The 15,830-nt window shown below is 43.7% G+C and overlaps 1 protein-coding gene across 6 annotated transcripts in view; it reads right to left on the reverse strand.

Annotated features, from left to right (window-relative positions):
- Positions 1–15,830, reverse strand: part of CTNND1 (catenin delta 1) — a 48,313-nt gene that overhangs the window by 16,643 nt on the left and 15,840 nt on the right. For 2 of the 6 annotated variants that reach the window (XM_024749029.1, XM_024749026.1), the window contains exons 2-6: positions 8,113–8,229; positions 6,393–6,683; positions 4,327–4,398; positions 3,440–3,592; positions 2,490–3,025 (exon numbers count right to left, since the gene is read on the reverse strand). In XM_024749029.1, the coding sequence (XP_024604797.1) occupies positions 2,490–3,025; positions 3,440–3,592; positions 4,327–4,398; positions 6,393–6,587 (956 nt within the window). In that variant the 5' untranslated portion in view covers positions 6,588–6,683; positions 8,113–8,229. The remainder of the gene's footprint in view (positions 1–2,489; positions 3,026–3,439; positions 3,593–4,326; positions 4,399–6,392; positions 6,684–8,112; positions 8,230–15,830) is intronic. The other 4 variants (XM_024749027.1, XM_024749028.1, XM_024749030.1 and 1 more) reach the window with 4 other exon arrangements.

Below are 15,830 nucleotides of genomic sequence, written 5' to 3' on the forward strand. Positions count from 1 at the left end.
TCTAGTCTCCAATTTCTAAAGACAATACTTCCAACTCTGTCAAAATAGACACTACTGACCACCATCACATTTGGGATACCCAGTCACTATGAAAAGCAACAGACAGAGCAACTGAAGGTAAAGAAAAACATCTAACCAGAGATATTGCTTCCTATTTCAGTACTACCAACGACCACTAGAGGGTGAGTCTGTCACACTATTATTTATTCATAACCACCAGGAAGGAAGAGACCCATTATCAGTGAGCTCATCTCACTCTGTGGCTCCCACAGGAGAGAGGAGAATCCATTGTGTGGAACTCTCCAAATAAGCCCGTCGTTTGTTCCGCAAAACCACTCCCACTGTCAGCAAACCCTCAAAGTTTTAGCCTGAGCAGAGGGCCTGCCTCACAGCTGTCAACATCAACCACTCAAAAGTGATTTAAATGGACAAAGCAGTTAGTAAAAAAATCACTATTTTGCAATATCAGTGAAACAAAATAAGCAGGTTATATAGCTGAGTTTTAAAAGTAGGCAACTAAACAGCATATTAAGATTCCATTTCAGTAGGGAAAAAATAAAGTCAGAGTGTGTTTACATGTATAAGAAAAAGAACTCAAAGGAAAAGCATCAAAATGTTAACAGTTCTTTATCAATGGACGGTGTGCCTATCTAGTTTTGTAGTGATGATGTTTTTACTTTTATTATTATTTTAATATAAGCAATTACAAAACAATTACCATAACGAAGATTTTGGCCACTCAAGTTATTTTTACAAGTGGATCATGACATTCTTTCCTTTGTCTTACAAATAACAAAGCTGTGTCCAGAAAGATTAAATGACTTGCTTAAGGCTACACAGCTAGTGGCAAAGGCACAACTAGAACCAAGGTCTTCTGGTTCAGTGCTTTTTCTACAAGTCATTCTGCCTTACTGTTTTCGTTTGACCTTGTATTACTCTAGCCCCAGAACAGGAAGCAGCAAATGTTCTTGCTAGTCAAGCAGGTTTCCGAGTCCAGTATCACCCTGGAATAAACCCAAGAACCAAGCCCAAGCCCTCTTTCTTTGTCAGTTGCCACAGCAAGGGACAACAGAGAATGACCTGGCCACCAGCACCCACCTAGATCCAATCCCTCTACTAATGAGGAAGTCAGAAAAAGCAGACTTGTCAACAAAGAGAAGAAGCCAACACCCTAGGCAGACTCCTTTGGTGATAGCTGTTATCTACCACTGCTCCAAGTTGCACCAACTAAGGCCTGATGTGCCCCCTCACCCCCACCCCAGGAATAAAAGATGAGTCACATGGGAGTTGGATTTGCTGTCCAAAAGACACCTGAAAGGTGCGTGACTCAGGCTTAGGTAATGAGGCCTCTACTCCTGGGCCCAGCCCAGTCTGCTGTTCACCAAAGCTACGTAATATAAGTAAAATGAGCACCAAGGCATTTGTTTTAGAAAGTCATGACCTCATACAGAAATTCAGCAACAGCTGTTAGGATATCCTTACCATTAAGACATCCATAAATCTTCTCCCTTCATTCTTATCGTTTCTCTTTGCCCGGAAAACAGTCTCTATATAAAATATAGAGACTCTATATAAAATAACAGTCTTTATTCTAAAGCAGGATTGGCAGCCCATGGGCCAAACCTGTTTTCTGTACAGTCCCAAAACTAAACTAAGAATGGTTTTTATATTTTTAAAAGGTTGTAAAGAGAAGAACAACGGCATACAACAAAAACGATATACTGTTTGCAAAGTCTAAATGAGTTCTATTTGGTCCTTTACAGAAAAGGTTTGCCAACTCGCATTCTAAAGCATTTTTTCAAGGCAAACCATCTACCAGTCCAAACGTCAATTACTACCTTTTTCACATCACCAAAGAATCCCCAGGGATAAACAGTAAAGTCGGAATTAGTGACCTTTCAGAGTGTCAACAATGTACCACTCTCTAAGGAAGCCACCCCCATTTCACTTTACAATCAAATGTAAGAACCTAAGCACAAAGCGTCAGGGTTTTTGTGAGATCAAGGTTTGTTTTCACTTGAGATTAAAACCATCACAGCGAAGGTTCTTATATATACCCTTAACTATCTATTCTGGCCTAAACCCCTCAACCTTGTTCTTAACACCAAACCAGAAGCTGAAGAAATTCACAAGAGCAAATATTCCATAGCCTCAGACACCAGGTTCCAAAAGGGGGTCAAATCTTAGGCAGAAAATATAGAAACTCTTGGCACAGAAACAAAGGCCACTCTTCAGAACACAGACCAATAACCATCACAAGTTGTTTTCTATAATTAGAATATATGATTTCTACAATGAAAAAGAGACAAAAAAGCATGTCAATACTTAGTAAAATCAGAAAAGGGAAGAAAAGGGTGGTCTTCCACAAAAACAGGCAGAGGAGGGGGCCACAACTACCTCTGATCCCAAAAAGCACTTAGACGGAGAAGGAAGAGCAACCCCTTTTTGCTGTCTTTGAAAGTCCCTTTTCTTCCCTTTTTCTTGCCTACCTGAGGCGTCGCCGAGGGTCAGAGGGTGTCCCAGTCCGACGGCCAGTGCCATAATCAGACATCATGCCGTAATCCACGTCATCGTAGCCCATGCTACGCTGGTCATCCTCGAGCCCATAAGGCTCTGGATGAAAACGATGCAGATCCACACTGCTCCCACCTACCCGAACCTGTGGCTGAGGCCCATAGACATCCTGTCTACTGGGTGCCCGGTAACCTTCCATGCTGGGCCTATACCGCTCCTCAATGCGGGTCACCCGGGACAGACTGCCATAGTTGTCACTGCTACTTGGATAACCATCTTCATAGTGGCGGCTATATCCATCAGGAGGGTAGTGGAAGTTCCTGGGAAGGGTAGCAGTGCCTGCTTGCCCCACATAGGGGCCAGGGCCCCCACTGCCATTCTTGCGGAAGTCGCGACCCAGAGTCTGGATATAGTTGTTTGAAACGGATGAGGCATCTACAGGCAGCCCGTCTGGTCCCACAGGGACTGGCTGGACTGTCCGTGTGGTCACAGTCTTCACTACTTTCTTGACCTTCAAGTAAAGAAAGAGAAAAGAAAAATCAATGAAGTGAACAAATTAAGCTTAAATTCTAGACCACTCTAAGACAAGAAACGAACCTCTACCCCCAGCTCGCTTTACCTAGAAATGCCATGCAATCTACCACCTACCCTCCTCTCCATCTTATAGGAATTCTCCAGGCAGGAAACTTGCACAGGCAGCTAACTATGCCTCTAAGGGAAGCTACTGCAGACTCTTCCTCATTCCATTAGATTTTCCCATATCTCTTCTATCTTCTCTGTCTACCCAGAGGTCACTTTCTTTATGCCTTTACCACAGATCAGTGGCTCCTCATCCACCCTAATTAAGTGCTTAGCCCCTCCCCTTAATAAAGACCATAGGAAGAACTTCTCCATCATCCCAGACCTTATACAAGTCTTAGCTTACTGTGGTCTCTGTGCGCCGAGTGGTTCCATCATCCGAGGTCTCCACAGAGACAACAGACATGGCTCCCTCAGGGTCCTCCTCCGTGTAGGTCTCCACAATCTGCCCTGGCTCCTGCATCCTGGGGATGGTGCTATACAAAAGGTGACTGTGATCCTACATGGAAAAGAGAAAAAAGAAAGAGCTATTATTAAGCCATATATACTAACAATCCATCCCAACGAGAGGCACTGCCTCCCTAAAGACACTGCACCTTCTATGGGCCCCAGGATTTTTAAAGGGGTGCCTGTTCCCACTTTCGAATTTGTACAAAAGGGCAGAAGACATAATTTCCCAGTTCTAGTCATTTAACAAACAGGAACTGAGTTAACTACAGCTACATCAACACCCAAGTGACAGAGACAGCAGATACAACTTCCCAGTCCTAGTCATCTAAGTGAGTATGAACTGCGTGAAGCTGCAGCTACATCTACATCTGAGGGATCCTTCAAAAAAAAAAGTTCACCCAATAAGAACTTTTAAGATGAACCAGAAAACCCCAATAAGAGCTATCTTCTGAATAGCTCTATGCTATTCTTCAGACATGCCTAAGGCTCAAGGTCAGCCAGATTCTAGGCATGGTTTTTTGCAAAGTAGAACCACACCCATTCTAGAAAAGGGATGCAGTAATTGAGAGATCAAATACTGGATCAATGGTCATTACAATTAATTCCAAAATAAAACTACATTTATACTTTGAAACTCCATTTTTTAATTTTCCTAAATGAAAGAAACTAATTAATGGGAGCTTACAATGTGCCAGGCACTTCAGAAGACACCAATATGCTCTTAAGCTGAGGAAGTAAGAAAGATATGAATAAGCAACCCAGACCTTGAGCCAAAAGAATTACCTGGGGTCCGTTGAGTTTTAGATCTGAAAATTTCTGTCGCTCAAGGTCAACATCGCCCACAAACCGGCCGTTCTGAAACATAGCCCACAAGAAGACAATTCATTTTGTGGCCTTCTTTTGCTCTATCAAACACAAATGATCTTTGTTCCAAACAGGAAAAGGCCTTTCAAGAAGACATTTGTGGCCTGGAGTCCTTCTGTCAGTACAGATAAAAGAAGCACATCACTCCTTAGACTTAACACCTCAAAACTGGAACCGGGCCTAGAACTCTGGCAGACTGGGTCTCTGGAACACAGGAACGTAAGCTCTATGAGGGCAGACGTTTATTGTGTTTTGTTTTTGGTCAGTTTTGTTCACTGTCTCCCTAGTGCCTTGATCAGTGCCTGGCACATAATAGGTACTCAAAAACTATTTTCTGAATAAACAGCAGAGACTCAGATAAGCTCCCCACGAAATCTTTTTGGAAAGCCATAAGAACATAAGGAAACTTGGAAAGCCTAGGTTGGGGGGTTTCCAAAGCCTTCTTTATTGTTTCACGCATCTTCATGCTCTACAACCACTGGAAACTCCCATACCAGGCAGCTTTTTAGAGAAAGAGGCAAGAAGTATGAGTTTCTCTTTCCAAATAGAAAGAAAACAAGTATCTCAACTTCCCTCAAGCAGATGTCTCAGTATCTTCATCACCAATTATTAGAGCCACAGAACACGTTCAAAAATGTCATTCTTAAGTTGCTCTGTCTTAAACAGCAGGAAATAATCTAATAACATTATACTACGTAAAAATACATTTGACTACTCCCCTTCAAAAAGAATACAGTGAGATTCAGCCACCTTGGGAGACTCTTCCCCCACCCTACTCCCATTACATAGGGAGTGTAATGCTGGAGGGAAAGGAAGTTAAACATTACTTTCAGGAAGAAGGAAAGGTGTGGTTTCATTGCTGAGCAGAAGTTAAAAATAAAAGAGAGAGAGAGAGAGAGAGAGAGAGAGAGAGAGAGAATCCACGTACTAAATCCTGGAATTCCCCACCACCTCCAAGGCTGAGCAATCCCGCTCTCCTTTTCAATACATACCCCTCCCTCAACCCTAACCCTCTATTCTTGTTCCTATAAAAATCCTAGGAACACTGCAAACACACTGCTTCCAAATTCCTGGTCATCCCCAATTGGAATTATATCCTCACTCAACACGCTCCTTAGCATGAGGGACCTTCTCCATCTTAAAAAATAAATAAGTAATCAATGAAAGGACTTATTGGAGCATGAACACTGTTCTTCGTTCCCATCAGAGATCTCTTAAAATGAAGTCTATCAGGCAATGCCTACTACACACACACACACACACACACAACCTCAGACAGATTACATCACAGCGAAGTCAGACTACAGAAACCATAGGAAACACAAGATACTTCTCATTTCTAACACCAACTCTCCCAAGCCACAGCAGAGTCAGCCAACCCAGAGACCACTGGCTCCTGTGGTTATCTGGGTTAAACAGCAGCATGGGGCTCCCTCTCCAACTCTAACCAAGAGAACTAACAATAACCCCTTCCTCCAAGAAACGATTGCACAGCCAACAAGAAGAGCGTGGAGCAGGAATGCACAATTTATGCACACTGACTGCCACACCTTCTGAGCAAACTGTTCTCTGAGGGAGGATACAAGATGCCCAACTTCCCCAACCACTAAGCAGGCATTTAATTTCCTGAATTTCTGATATGGGGGTGGTGGGGGGGGGGAACACACAAGAAAAAAAACAAGTAACCTGAGTACAGCTTCAAATTATATGATCTGCCATTACTAGAACTGCATCCCAACCCAGAAACCCCACTCCAGCAGGCAAGAAGTCAGATGGATGCTTCTAGAGATAAGTCCACCCAACTCAGCACAGCAGCAATATTCCCTATCTCTTAATCAGTATTCATCACGCCTGTAAAGGTTATCATGAGGCATGGGCACTGGACAGCCCATAACCACGAGGAGAGTAGTTTCCCAAGAAGGATCATAGTCTCTCTATGACCATGCCAAAGTCCTACCTGCAGGTCTGATGGAGAGAGGGGTTACCTGATGCCGGCGGGTGAGGGTGCCGTTGGCCATGAGCGGGTTGGCATCTTGTGGTGAGACCCGGACGCGTTCCAGTTGCGCCGAGACGTGGCGCCGTTCCTCCTCCAGCGCCCGGGTCAGCTTCTCAAACTGGGCCTCTTGTTCCTTCACAGAGGCCAAGATGCTGGCGGTCGACTCCACCTCTGAGTCGTCCATGAAGGTAAGGGGCAGAGCCGCCGCAGGGCAGGGTAAAAAGGGAAGGTGGATCACAGGGGGAGGAGGAAGGAGGGAGAAGGCCCCCCTCACTTCACACTACCGGGAAAAGGTAAGAGAGAGGAGAGAAAGAAAAGGTCACAGGTCAGAGAAGACAGATGAATTATTAATCCCAGAGCCAAAGATGCCCTCTCGTGGTTTTACTGCAGCACAGAAAGAGAGCCACCACCAAGCCTGGACCCACCACCAGTGTCTGTTCAAGCAGGATCCTTTGGCCATTACCCTCTTTAACACCCCACAAGAAATACCTATTGAAAGGAAAAGTGCAACTAGACCCAAGGGAGAATGTGCCTAAGGGCTGTAGTCATGACATGAGTTTAAAATTAGGTTATTCTCCCCTGGAAGAATTTGCTGGCATCAACTCAGTGAAAGATGTAACTCCACAGTATAGACAAGCACACACTCTCCTGCTGGGGCAGGCCACCTCTGAGATACGGGGGCAGCACAGATCTTACTTAACCTCTCCCAAATCTGAACACTGAAACTGCTGGAGTGGTGGCAAAATATACTAAATGAGTATGCTAAATTAAACGCCGGTAAGAAATGGATGCAGTAAAACAAATCCCCGCCATCAAAGGCAGGAAATAAAACCAAGGCCCTCAAATTGGATACATTTATAAAGGGATTTTCTACTTTTAAAAACTATACTACAGGGCTTCCCTGGTGGCGCAGTGGTTGAGAGTCCGCCTGCCGATGCAGGGGACACGGGTTCGTGCCCCGGTCCGGGAGGATCCCACATGCCGCGGAGCGGCTGGGCCCGTGAGCCACGGCCGCTGAGCCTGCGTGTCCGGAGCCTGTGCTCCGCAACGGGAGAGGCCACAACAGTGAGAGGCCCGCGTACCGCAAAAAAAAAAAAAAAACGCTATACTACAATATTGAGGGTAGAATGTGCGCCTTGGCTAACAGAGGCAAGAAAGCAACAGAATAAAAAAGTCTATGTGTAAAAAGGCAACATTTTCAGTGACCTTCACATCTCTTTGTGGAGTAGGAAAAGGAGCATTATATTAAATTATAAAGTTACCCCTTGAAGTAGTTCGTATTCTAACCTTCAATTAATAGCTGGAACCTCCTACATCTCTGTTACCCTGCAGAAAGCTCTAAACAGGCTACATTTTTACCTCTTTACATATTCCAACTAAGGGTAAATATCCAAGTATCTAGAGGGTTTATGTGTACCACGTCCACAATAAATGATATTCAAAAGCGAAGAGTTCCCCATACCCTATTACATAATCTGCAAGCTGGCTAGTAAGTGGAGGGGCATTGTAGTCATACTGTTGGATTTAGTAGGGTTTCTCTCTTATAAGTTGGCTATAAGAGACTTTCTGGTCAGTCCAAGATATACCACGTTGAAAGGCAGGTTTTAGAATAAACCCTCTCCCCTATTCCCCACCCTCTCCTCAACCCCTCCGGAAAAAAGGCACTTAAAAATTTTTTTTATTCTTAATAAACATATTTACATACACACCTGTTAAGAGAAGGTCGTAACTGATTGGTTTAACAGAGAACAGCCCAGTCTAGATTCAAAATATCATGGGAGAAGCATCCCAGCCACCACAGCAAGGAGGAAGCAGGAAGAAGAGAGCTGTAGAAATATTTGGAGGAAAAATAGGAATGAGAGGAAAATAAAATATACCTAATACATTAAAAAAAAAAGAGCAGCAAGGGCAGGTGTTGGGGAAAAAACAATCTGGGAATGGAAGGGAGTAATTTAAAATACGACTTGGAATTGCTTAATGTGACAAATGCCCTTTGGACTTTGCTCTGTTTTCAAATACTTGGACCTTGGTCGTAGTTTTCATTAAAACCTGGATTCTACTGTCATGTCAGAGTTCCTCTACATGTGTTTCTGTAGAGAACCAGGAGCAGGTCATAATATGGATATATATTCACTTACCCCCTGTTCCCAGCAACCAAATTGGGAAGGAAAAAAAAAATTGCTGTTGGAATGCCCTTCCCCCTCCTTCCCACCCCTAAGGCAGAAACCTCAGAGCCCAGTCCCAGCATGCCCACAAAGATACTGAGAAACCAATGCAATAGTCGTCGTGGGGAAGACATGTGGGGACTAGCCTAGGCTAAGCCTGTAGCTTCAGTTCCCTTTCCCACGCTCCCCAGAGCCCTACACCAAGCACAATCGCTTGGGCCTGTTTGCTTTAGAGTATATGTAGTATTCAGCAAGCAAGAGTACCCAGAGGAACCGATAAATAGGTGCCCAATAAACTCCTTAATTAATTCTCCATCACCAAGACTCCTTCCAGTGGATCCAAATCCAAGAATGTGGCAGTCTTTTTTCCAAAGTCCTCCTACCCAGGCTCTGGGCTCCCGCAGTCACTTATCAACTCCTGTTCTTCCTTTAGGTCCAAAGCCCATTGTCACTTTCTCAATTCCCACCCTGCACTCCAACAGGCCACTCAAAGGTCTTTAATAAGTAGCCTTATTTTTTTTTTGAATGTTGCTCCCTTTTCATCTCTGTTACTTCATTTGCACTTGCCCTCATCTGCTATGTACAATGACCTATGAACCTTCCACACCAAGAGGACCCGGAGCTGGGGAGATTCTTCCAGTTCTGGGTTTCAACAGGGTCTGTCTGAACTGTAGTTAGCACTCTGGCAGTCTCTGCCCTGTAATCTTCTTTGCTAATAAAAGACCAAACTACCACTACTATCAGGCATACAGTGCCAACGCTCCCTGTTGCACAGAGAAACTGTCACCCTTCCATAAAATTGCCACTTTCTGCCCCCACAACTTTAGCTAATACAATACAGGGAGTTAGGAAGGGTAGCAGGGCCTCTACCCAGGGCTCTAGGTCGGGAAGCAATATCTGGAAAAACATCAGCTTCTCCCATCTTCGTGGCTTTAAAAGCTGACCACCTGGCTCTAATTTGGAGAAAAAGGCAGGAAAGTTAAGAAAAAGAAGATCAGATTCCTAGGCCTAACAGCATGGAGGAAATTTTCTGCCTGAAAGAGGGCAGAAGCAGAGCTTTGTAGGACAGAACTGGACTCAGAAGACAGGTCCCAGTCTTGGCTCTGCCACTAGCCAACAATGGCAGTAGGTCACTGCCGCGTTCTCATCTGTAAGATGCCAATACCACCAGCCCCGTCTAACTCAGAGTTGCTGTGAGGATCGGCTGAGAATTTAATGCTATACAAATGTGAGGTATTAAGTTGTTTCAAGAGTTAGTTTCTATCTTCCAATTACATTACTTAATAGTAATGCCTCAGCCCAAAACTATTTTGTGAACTAGTAGACGAAATTAACTGGATCAAGTGCATAACTGGGTTCTAAGGAGAGGATGAGGCTGGTTTCCCTACTCCAACACTATTTACTAGGAGGTCCCACCTAGACCAGTGTTTCTGGGACATAGGGTGCTTCTCCTAAGTGCCTGGCAGTTATCACAGAATTACACATCTGCTATAATGAGCTCTCGATTCCCTGTATGAGGCCTTAGCAGTTCATTACTAAGGAGAAAGGGAAGGTGAAAAGAACTAGCAATTACTGAATGTTTTACATTTATTATCCTGGCAATCCTTACAGCAACTCTAAGGAAGTTTTACTGCAAATGAGAAAACAGGCTATAGGTGTAGAAATTACCCAAGGTCTCAGTTAATAGCAAATTTTGAACTTAAGTCCAATATAAAATGGACAGTCCAGCACCTCTCTCTTACAACTCTTAAGAGCTTTCTACCCAAACATCACAGGAAAAAGGGAAAAGAAAAAAATTTCCATTTATCTTTAGGTTAAAGGGTTATCCATAATGTCTACAAATAAGAAATAAGTGGGAGAAAAGAAATAAATGGGAGGAAAGAGAAAGCATGTGTGAGGGAAGAGAACGAAGCAGTTAGGTAAGGTATATAGTACACCGCCTCACAGCTCAGAGACTTGAGAGTCTTCTCCATGCCAAACATACACATCATAAGAAAAGTATACTATAGACCAGAATGTGCAAACCATTAACTGATTTTGGCAGTTAGAATCAGGAAAGCCTTAAGACTACAGGCCGACATCTTTACAGGCCGGCCACTTATTATTTTCAATGGATTACACTTAAAAAAGTTCATCGGGAATTTCCTAGTGGTCCAGTGGTTAGGACTTGGGGCTTTCACTGTCGTGATCCCGGGTTCAATCCCTGGTCAGGGAACCAAGATTCTGCAAGCCAAGCTGCACAGCCAAAAAATAAAAAAAGATCATCAAGGAATTGCCAAGGTGAGGGAGAGGAGCAAAGTGAACAAGTGAACCTTGCAATTCCCCTAACACTAGATTTTCTCAGAGTAACTGGTTTTACTCTTTTTTTTAAAAAAAAATTTATTTAATTTATTTTTTTATTTTTGGCTGCATTTGGGTCTTCGCTGCTATGTGCAGGCTTTCTCTAGTTGCGGTGAGCAGGGGCTACTCTTCGCTGCGGTGCGCGGGCTTCTCGTTGTGGTGGCTTCTCCTGTTGCAGAGCATGGGCTCCAGTAGTTGCGGCATACAGGCTTCAGTAGTTGCGGCGTGTGGGCTTCAGTAGTTGTGGCACGAGGGCTCGGTAGCTGTGGCTCACAGGCTCTAGAGCGCAGGCTCAGTAGTTGTGGCAGATGGGCTTAGTTGCTCCACGGCATGTGGGATCTTCCCGGACCAGGGATCGAACCTGTGTCCCCTGCATTGGCAGGAGGATTCTTAACCACTGCACCACCAGGGAAGCCCTGGTTTTACTCTTATCAAGCCATAGGTCCTATAGACCTACGAGTCTACAACAAGGCTCCCACATTCAAGCAATGACAACAGTAAACATTCAATCTCTTCTGTAAGAATTCTGAACCAGAAGAAGTTGAATTAAATCAAATACCCAGAAAGACCAAACAGTTTGACAATGCCAACCAGGTAAAAGAGGAAAAGAAGAAAGTCACTTGCCAATAGCACAATCCCCACAATGACTTGTTCTACTGTAAACTAGCCATAGAAATATAATTTGAAATTATGATTTTTAGAGGTTAAGAACATAAACTTTGGAATCACACTGACTGCGTTCAAATCCCAGCTCCATTGCTTCTTAGCTATATGACTTTGGGCAAATCTCTCTAATCCTCAGGTTTCTTTTCTGTAAAATGGGAAAAATAAAATACACAGGGTGGTTGTGATGATTAAACGAGACAATCCATGGAAAGTACTTAGAAAATGTCTTGACGCACAGAAAGCTACTGCTACCAATACAATACTATTACAAACAGTTAACACAAGAGACTAGAGTTTTGGTCGTGTTGTTAGGGCTTTTGAATAAACCACACGTCTCCACGTGTTCCCCTCTCCCACTTACTGTAGCTCTGTAAACTACAGGAATCCTTCACACTCTTAAAGGGAAAAAAAAAAAAAAAATTAAGCTCCAGGCCAGGGGTCAAAAGACCCAGAGTTCAAGTCCTGGCTCTGCCAAAAACAAATTGTGAGACCTTGGAGAAGTTATAAATAACCCCTGTAAGTTTTACTTTTTATTACTTTTCAGAGTTTAGCTTTAATGGGCTAATATATGTAAAACTATAGGCTGGGTAACTCTGAACGTGCCTGCCACCTCCATGCACTTCAGGTAAGTATATCCAAAGAGATGAGCAGGATCAGGCATAGAGGCCTCTGCGGAAAGCAGAAAAGTTACATGTCTTCAGATGGAGAACTCTAAACCCCGAAAAATAGTCTTTGGGTTCTTAGGAAAGAAGTGTTATCTTCTGTAGAGCCAGGTCCAAATGCAGCCCTCTTCGCTTCTTCCTATTTCTTCATTATGAAATCAAAACCAATGTCAGAAAGTTATCCCTTCCCTCTAAATGCAATAAGCAAAATTCCTCTTCTACATCACCCTAGGGATTTCAAACTGCTTTTTAAAAAAGCACACTGAGCCTTCTATTAAAGAATACCAATCAATAAAATATAGCACCTGTAACACTACAGAACTGTATTACATAACATTCAAACCAAAAAAGGTAGGTCGTCCAAACACCGAAAAGGCATTTATTTGCCTTAACTGGCATTTGCCGCAAGTTCAAAGCAATTAACGCTGTTCAACCACAAACGGAGAAAATTGGCACCTTATTTTTAAATCCAAAGGAATGTGTTTTGTCAATAGTTTTTCTATGGCTTCTTATCACAGAGTGCTTATACCAAAGTCCAAAGTCTTAGTACTCCACCCACCACTTGAAGTTCCACCATCCAAAGCTTAGAACAATTCAAAGCTCAGTCAGAACAACTCTCATATTTCTCCCTGCTGGAAAAACTCACTCCCACACTAACCCCAAGTCTCTGAACGTGACTTGCAATAAGATGGAGAAAGGACTCTGCTCACTTCACAATCTCATGTCAACTGGGCACTTCTCAGAATTACAAAACTTGACATTCCAGAAATGGCATTGTCTTAGGTGTTTAGCAGTTTCTGTGCTTCCCTGGGGATCTGCTTTATGATAGGCTCAGCTTCTCCACTTAAGAGCACTCAAAAGGCTGACTGAAGGAGTCTCAGTTTTACAAGGAAGGACTAGGTCTCACTGTGTCCAACACAAATCTGATGAATTAAGGGAGTCTCCGGCAAATCACCCTGCTCTTAGGAAAGAGTGATCATTCTATCTCATTGGAGTTTCAGAGAAAAAAGGGAAAATAAATATATGAAAGGATTTTTTTTTTAAAGAAATACTTGTTAAAAGGCAGCTGAGCTAGCAATCTCTATAGGTCACTAGGACACCTTAAACATTCTAGTTACCTGTCAGGATTTAAAGTTTTTACTGTGACTTTAAAAGGAAAAAAAAAAAAAAAAAAAATCACCTCCACCGTCCTGACCCTAAATTCAGAAACCAGGTAGAACATTCTTCTTCCTCTCTTTTCCCCTCCCAAGTATTCTGGGAACCCCCCAAACCATAAGATACTAAAATGTCTAAATGCTAGACTGGCTTTGAAGCAAAGGAAGGGTGTGGCTCTCAGCTTCTGAGGGGGCCCAGGACTGAAAGGGTACGGAAAGAAACAAAACCTGCTTCTCTCTGGAGAGTGTATGACACACACACAGGACTGGTCTAACAAGCCCTTCTGATCTCTCAGGCCAGGCCACCTCCTTCTCCTCCCCCACCACCCACATGCCTCTCCAAGGGCTTCCACTGGGACAGATAACACTGAATTTTCTCTCAATCCTGAGCGTCTGAGACACATCAAGTTACTTACCTGTATCCCTGCTGCAACCCTGCCAAAGGTACCTCACGCAGCCTTATAAGGAGAAAGCAGAGCTTTAGGGAGAGGCCAATAAGGAAACAAAGATAAGAAGGAGGGGCAAAAAACAGAGGGAGGTGTCAGACTGGAGGAAGGGGAGAGGCCAAATGCCTTTCTCCATTCTACAAAATGAGGGGAAAAGAGAAGAGGTCAGGTATACAATGGGAAATTAGAAAAAGTCTAGTCAAAATGGAACAGTATTGTTTAACTCCTGTCATAAAAGAGAAATCCTAAAATTAACTAGGACACCTTACACTCTTCCCTACCCTAGGCTAGAGGGGAAAAATTCATGGAAAAAAAGCTTAACCTTAAGGTTTACTAGAGGCCACCCAACTGTTTGAGCTCACAGTCCTTTTTTAAAGTGGCAGCTTCTCACCAAACCTCCTAACTTCCTATCTCTGGCATTCCCACCATCTCTCTGCCCATCATTTGAAGATGACTTGGAAAAGCTGAAAGCATGTAACTGAATCATATTTACAGTCCAGCTTCCTAAGAAAGCCCTGAGCCCTGAAAACAGCAACAAGACACCCCTTCCATTAGGTTTAGAGTATGCCTCCCTTTTGAGACAAGCAAGAGAGAGAAGGTGTGAGTCTATGAAGAAATCATAGGAAATATGAAGGTCCTATTTCAGGTCAGGGCAGATAGCTGAAGGAAATGTTTCTCCCTATCTAAAAGAAGAAAATCTGACCTTACAGGGGGAGAGAAGTTGTGAGTCATTAATTACTGACCTCCCCCTATAAATTATCACAGATACTCTTCCCAACAACCTCTGAGGTAATGTTGGCCCCTTTTATAGGTGAGTAAACTGTGCATCAGAAGTACTGGCTTCCCTGGTGGCGCAGTGGTTAAGAATCCACCTGCCAATGCAGGGGACACAGGTTCAAGCCCTGGCCCGGGAAGATCCCACATGCCGCGGAGCAACTAAGCCTGTGTGCCACAACTACTGAGCCTGCGCTCTAGAGCCCACAAGCCACAACTGCTGAGCCCGCATGCCACAACTAATGAAGCCCCTGTGCCTAGAGCCAGTGCTCTGCAACAAGAAGCCACTGCAATGAGAAGCCTGCGTGCCGCAACTAGAGAAAGCCCATGTGCAGCAACAAAGACCCAATGCAGCCAAAAATAAATAAATTAAATTTAATTCATTTTTTAAAAAAAGTATTCACTATCCTGCTCAAGGTCATCATATAACTAGTAAGTGGTAGAAACGCATCTCTTCTACTCCAGGTCCATGTTCCTTCTCCTTGATAGAGTGAAATGAGTATGAACTTTCTACGCTTCCTGTGGTTAAAAGTCATTCTAACTCAAATAGAGAAGGTGACCAAAAGTAAACTTTGGGGGGAGGAGGGGAGGGGAGTGAGAAAGGATGAGGTGGAAGCACCTAGACCTTTGGGTATTGCCTTCATTCTAAAGAGCAAGACCTCACTCAATTCTGGAGAAGAACAGCCAGAATTGAGAAATACCTTAGATTTCCCATTTTAAAAGGAAAAAGAACTCAGGAGAAAAGGCGAGAGGAGCAAAAGCAATAGTATTACTTGGTACACAATCACCTACTTTTCCACTGACTGGCCCGCTACAGAAATCCGACTACTTGCCACATTCTCTAATCACAGCTCAAGAAAGAAATCTAATCACAAACACCCCTACTCTCGTTTTTAACGTGACATCTCACTAAACCAAAAGCAAAGATCAGATCAGAAGTGGGGTGGGAAACAGAAGGAACTAGAAGCAGGAAGACTGTGCTAGCCAGCATCAGAACAGAGGGAAGGGATTGTTCTAGCGGTATGTTAGCAATCTGCCTCTAGGGCAGCTGTCCTCCTGGGTAATCAAAGGCCGGCTTGTGTGTGTGCTCAGGGACTAGCCAGCCTGGCAAGAAGCTGAGGACTCAGCCACCCAATCCACAAAATGAGAAGAGATGCCTGTTTCACAGCTGGAATGGAGGGCAGGGAAAACACAAAACAAGAGGAAAAGGCAGCGGGAGG

Source organism: Neophocaena asiaeorientalis, unplaced genomic scaffold (genome assembly GCF_003031525.2).
Source record: "Neophocaena asiaeorientalis asiaeorientalis breed wild unplaced genomic scaffold, Neophocaena_asiaeorientalis_V1.1 scaffold43, whole genome shotgun sequence".
NCBI lineage: Eukaryota > Metazoa > Chordata > Mammalia > Artiodactyla > Phocoenidae > Neophocaena > Neophocaena asiaeorientalis.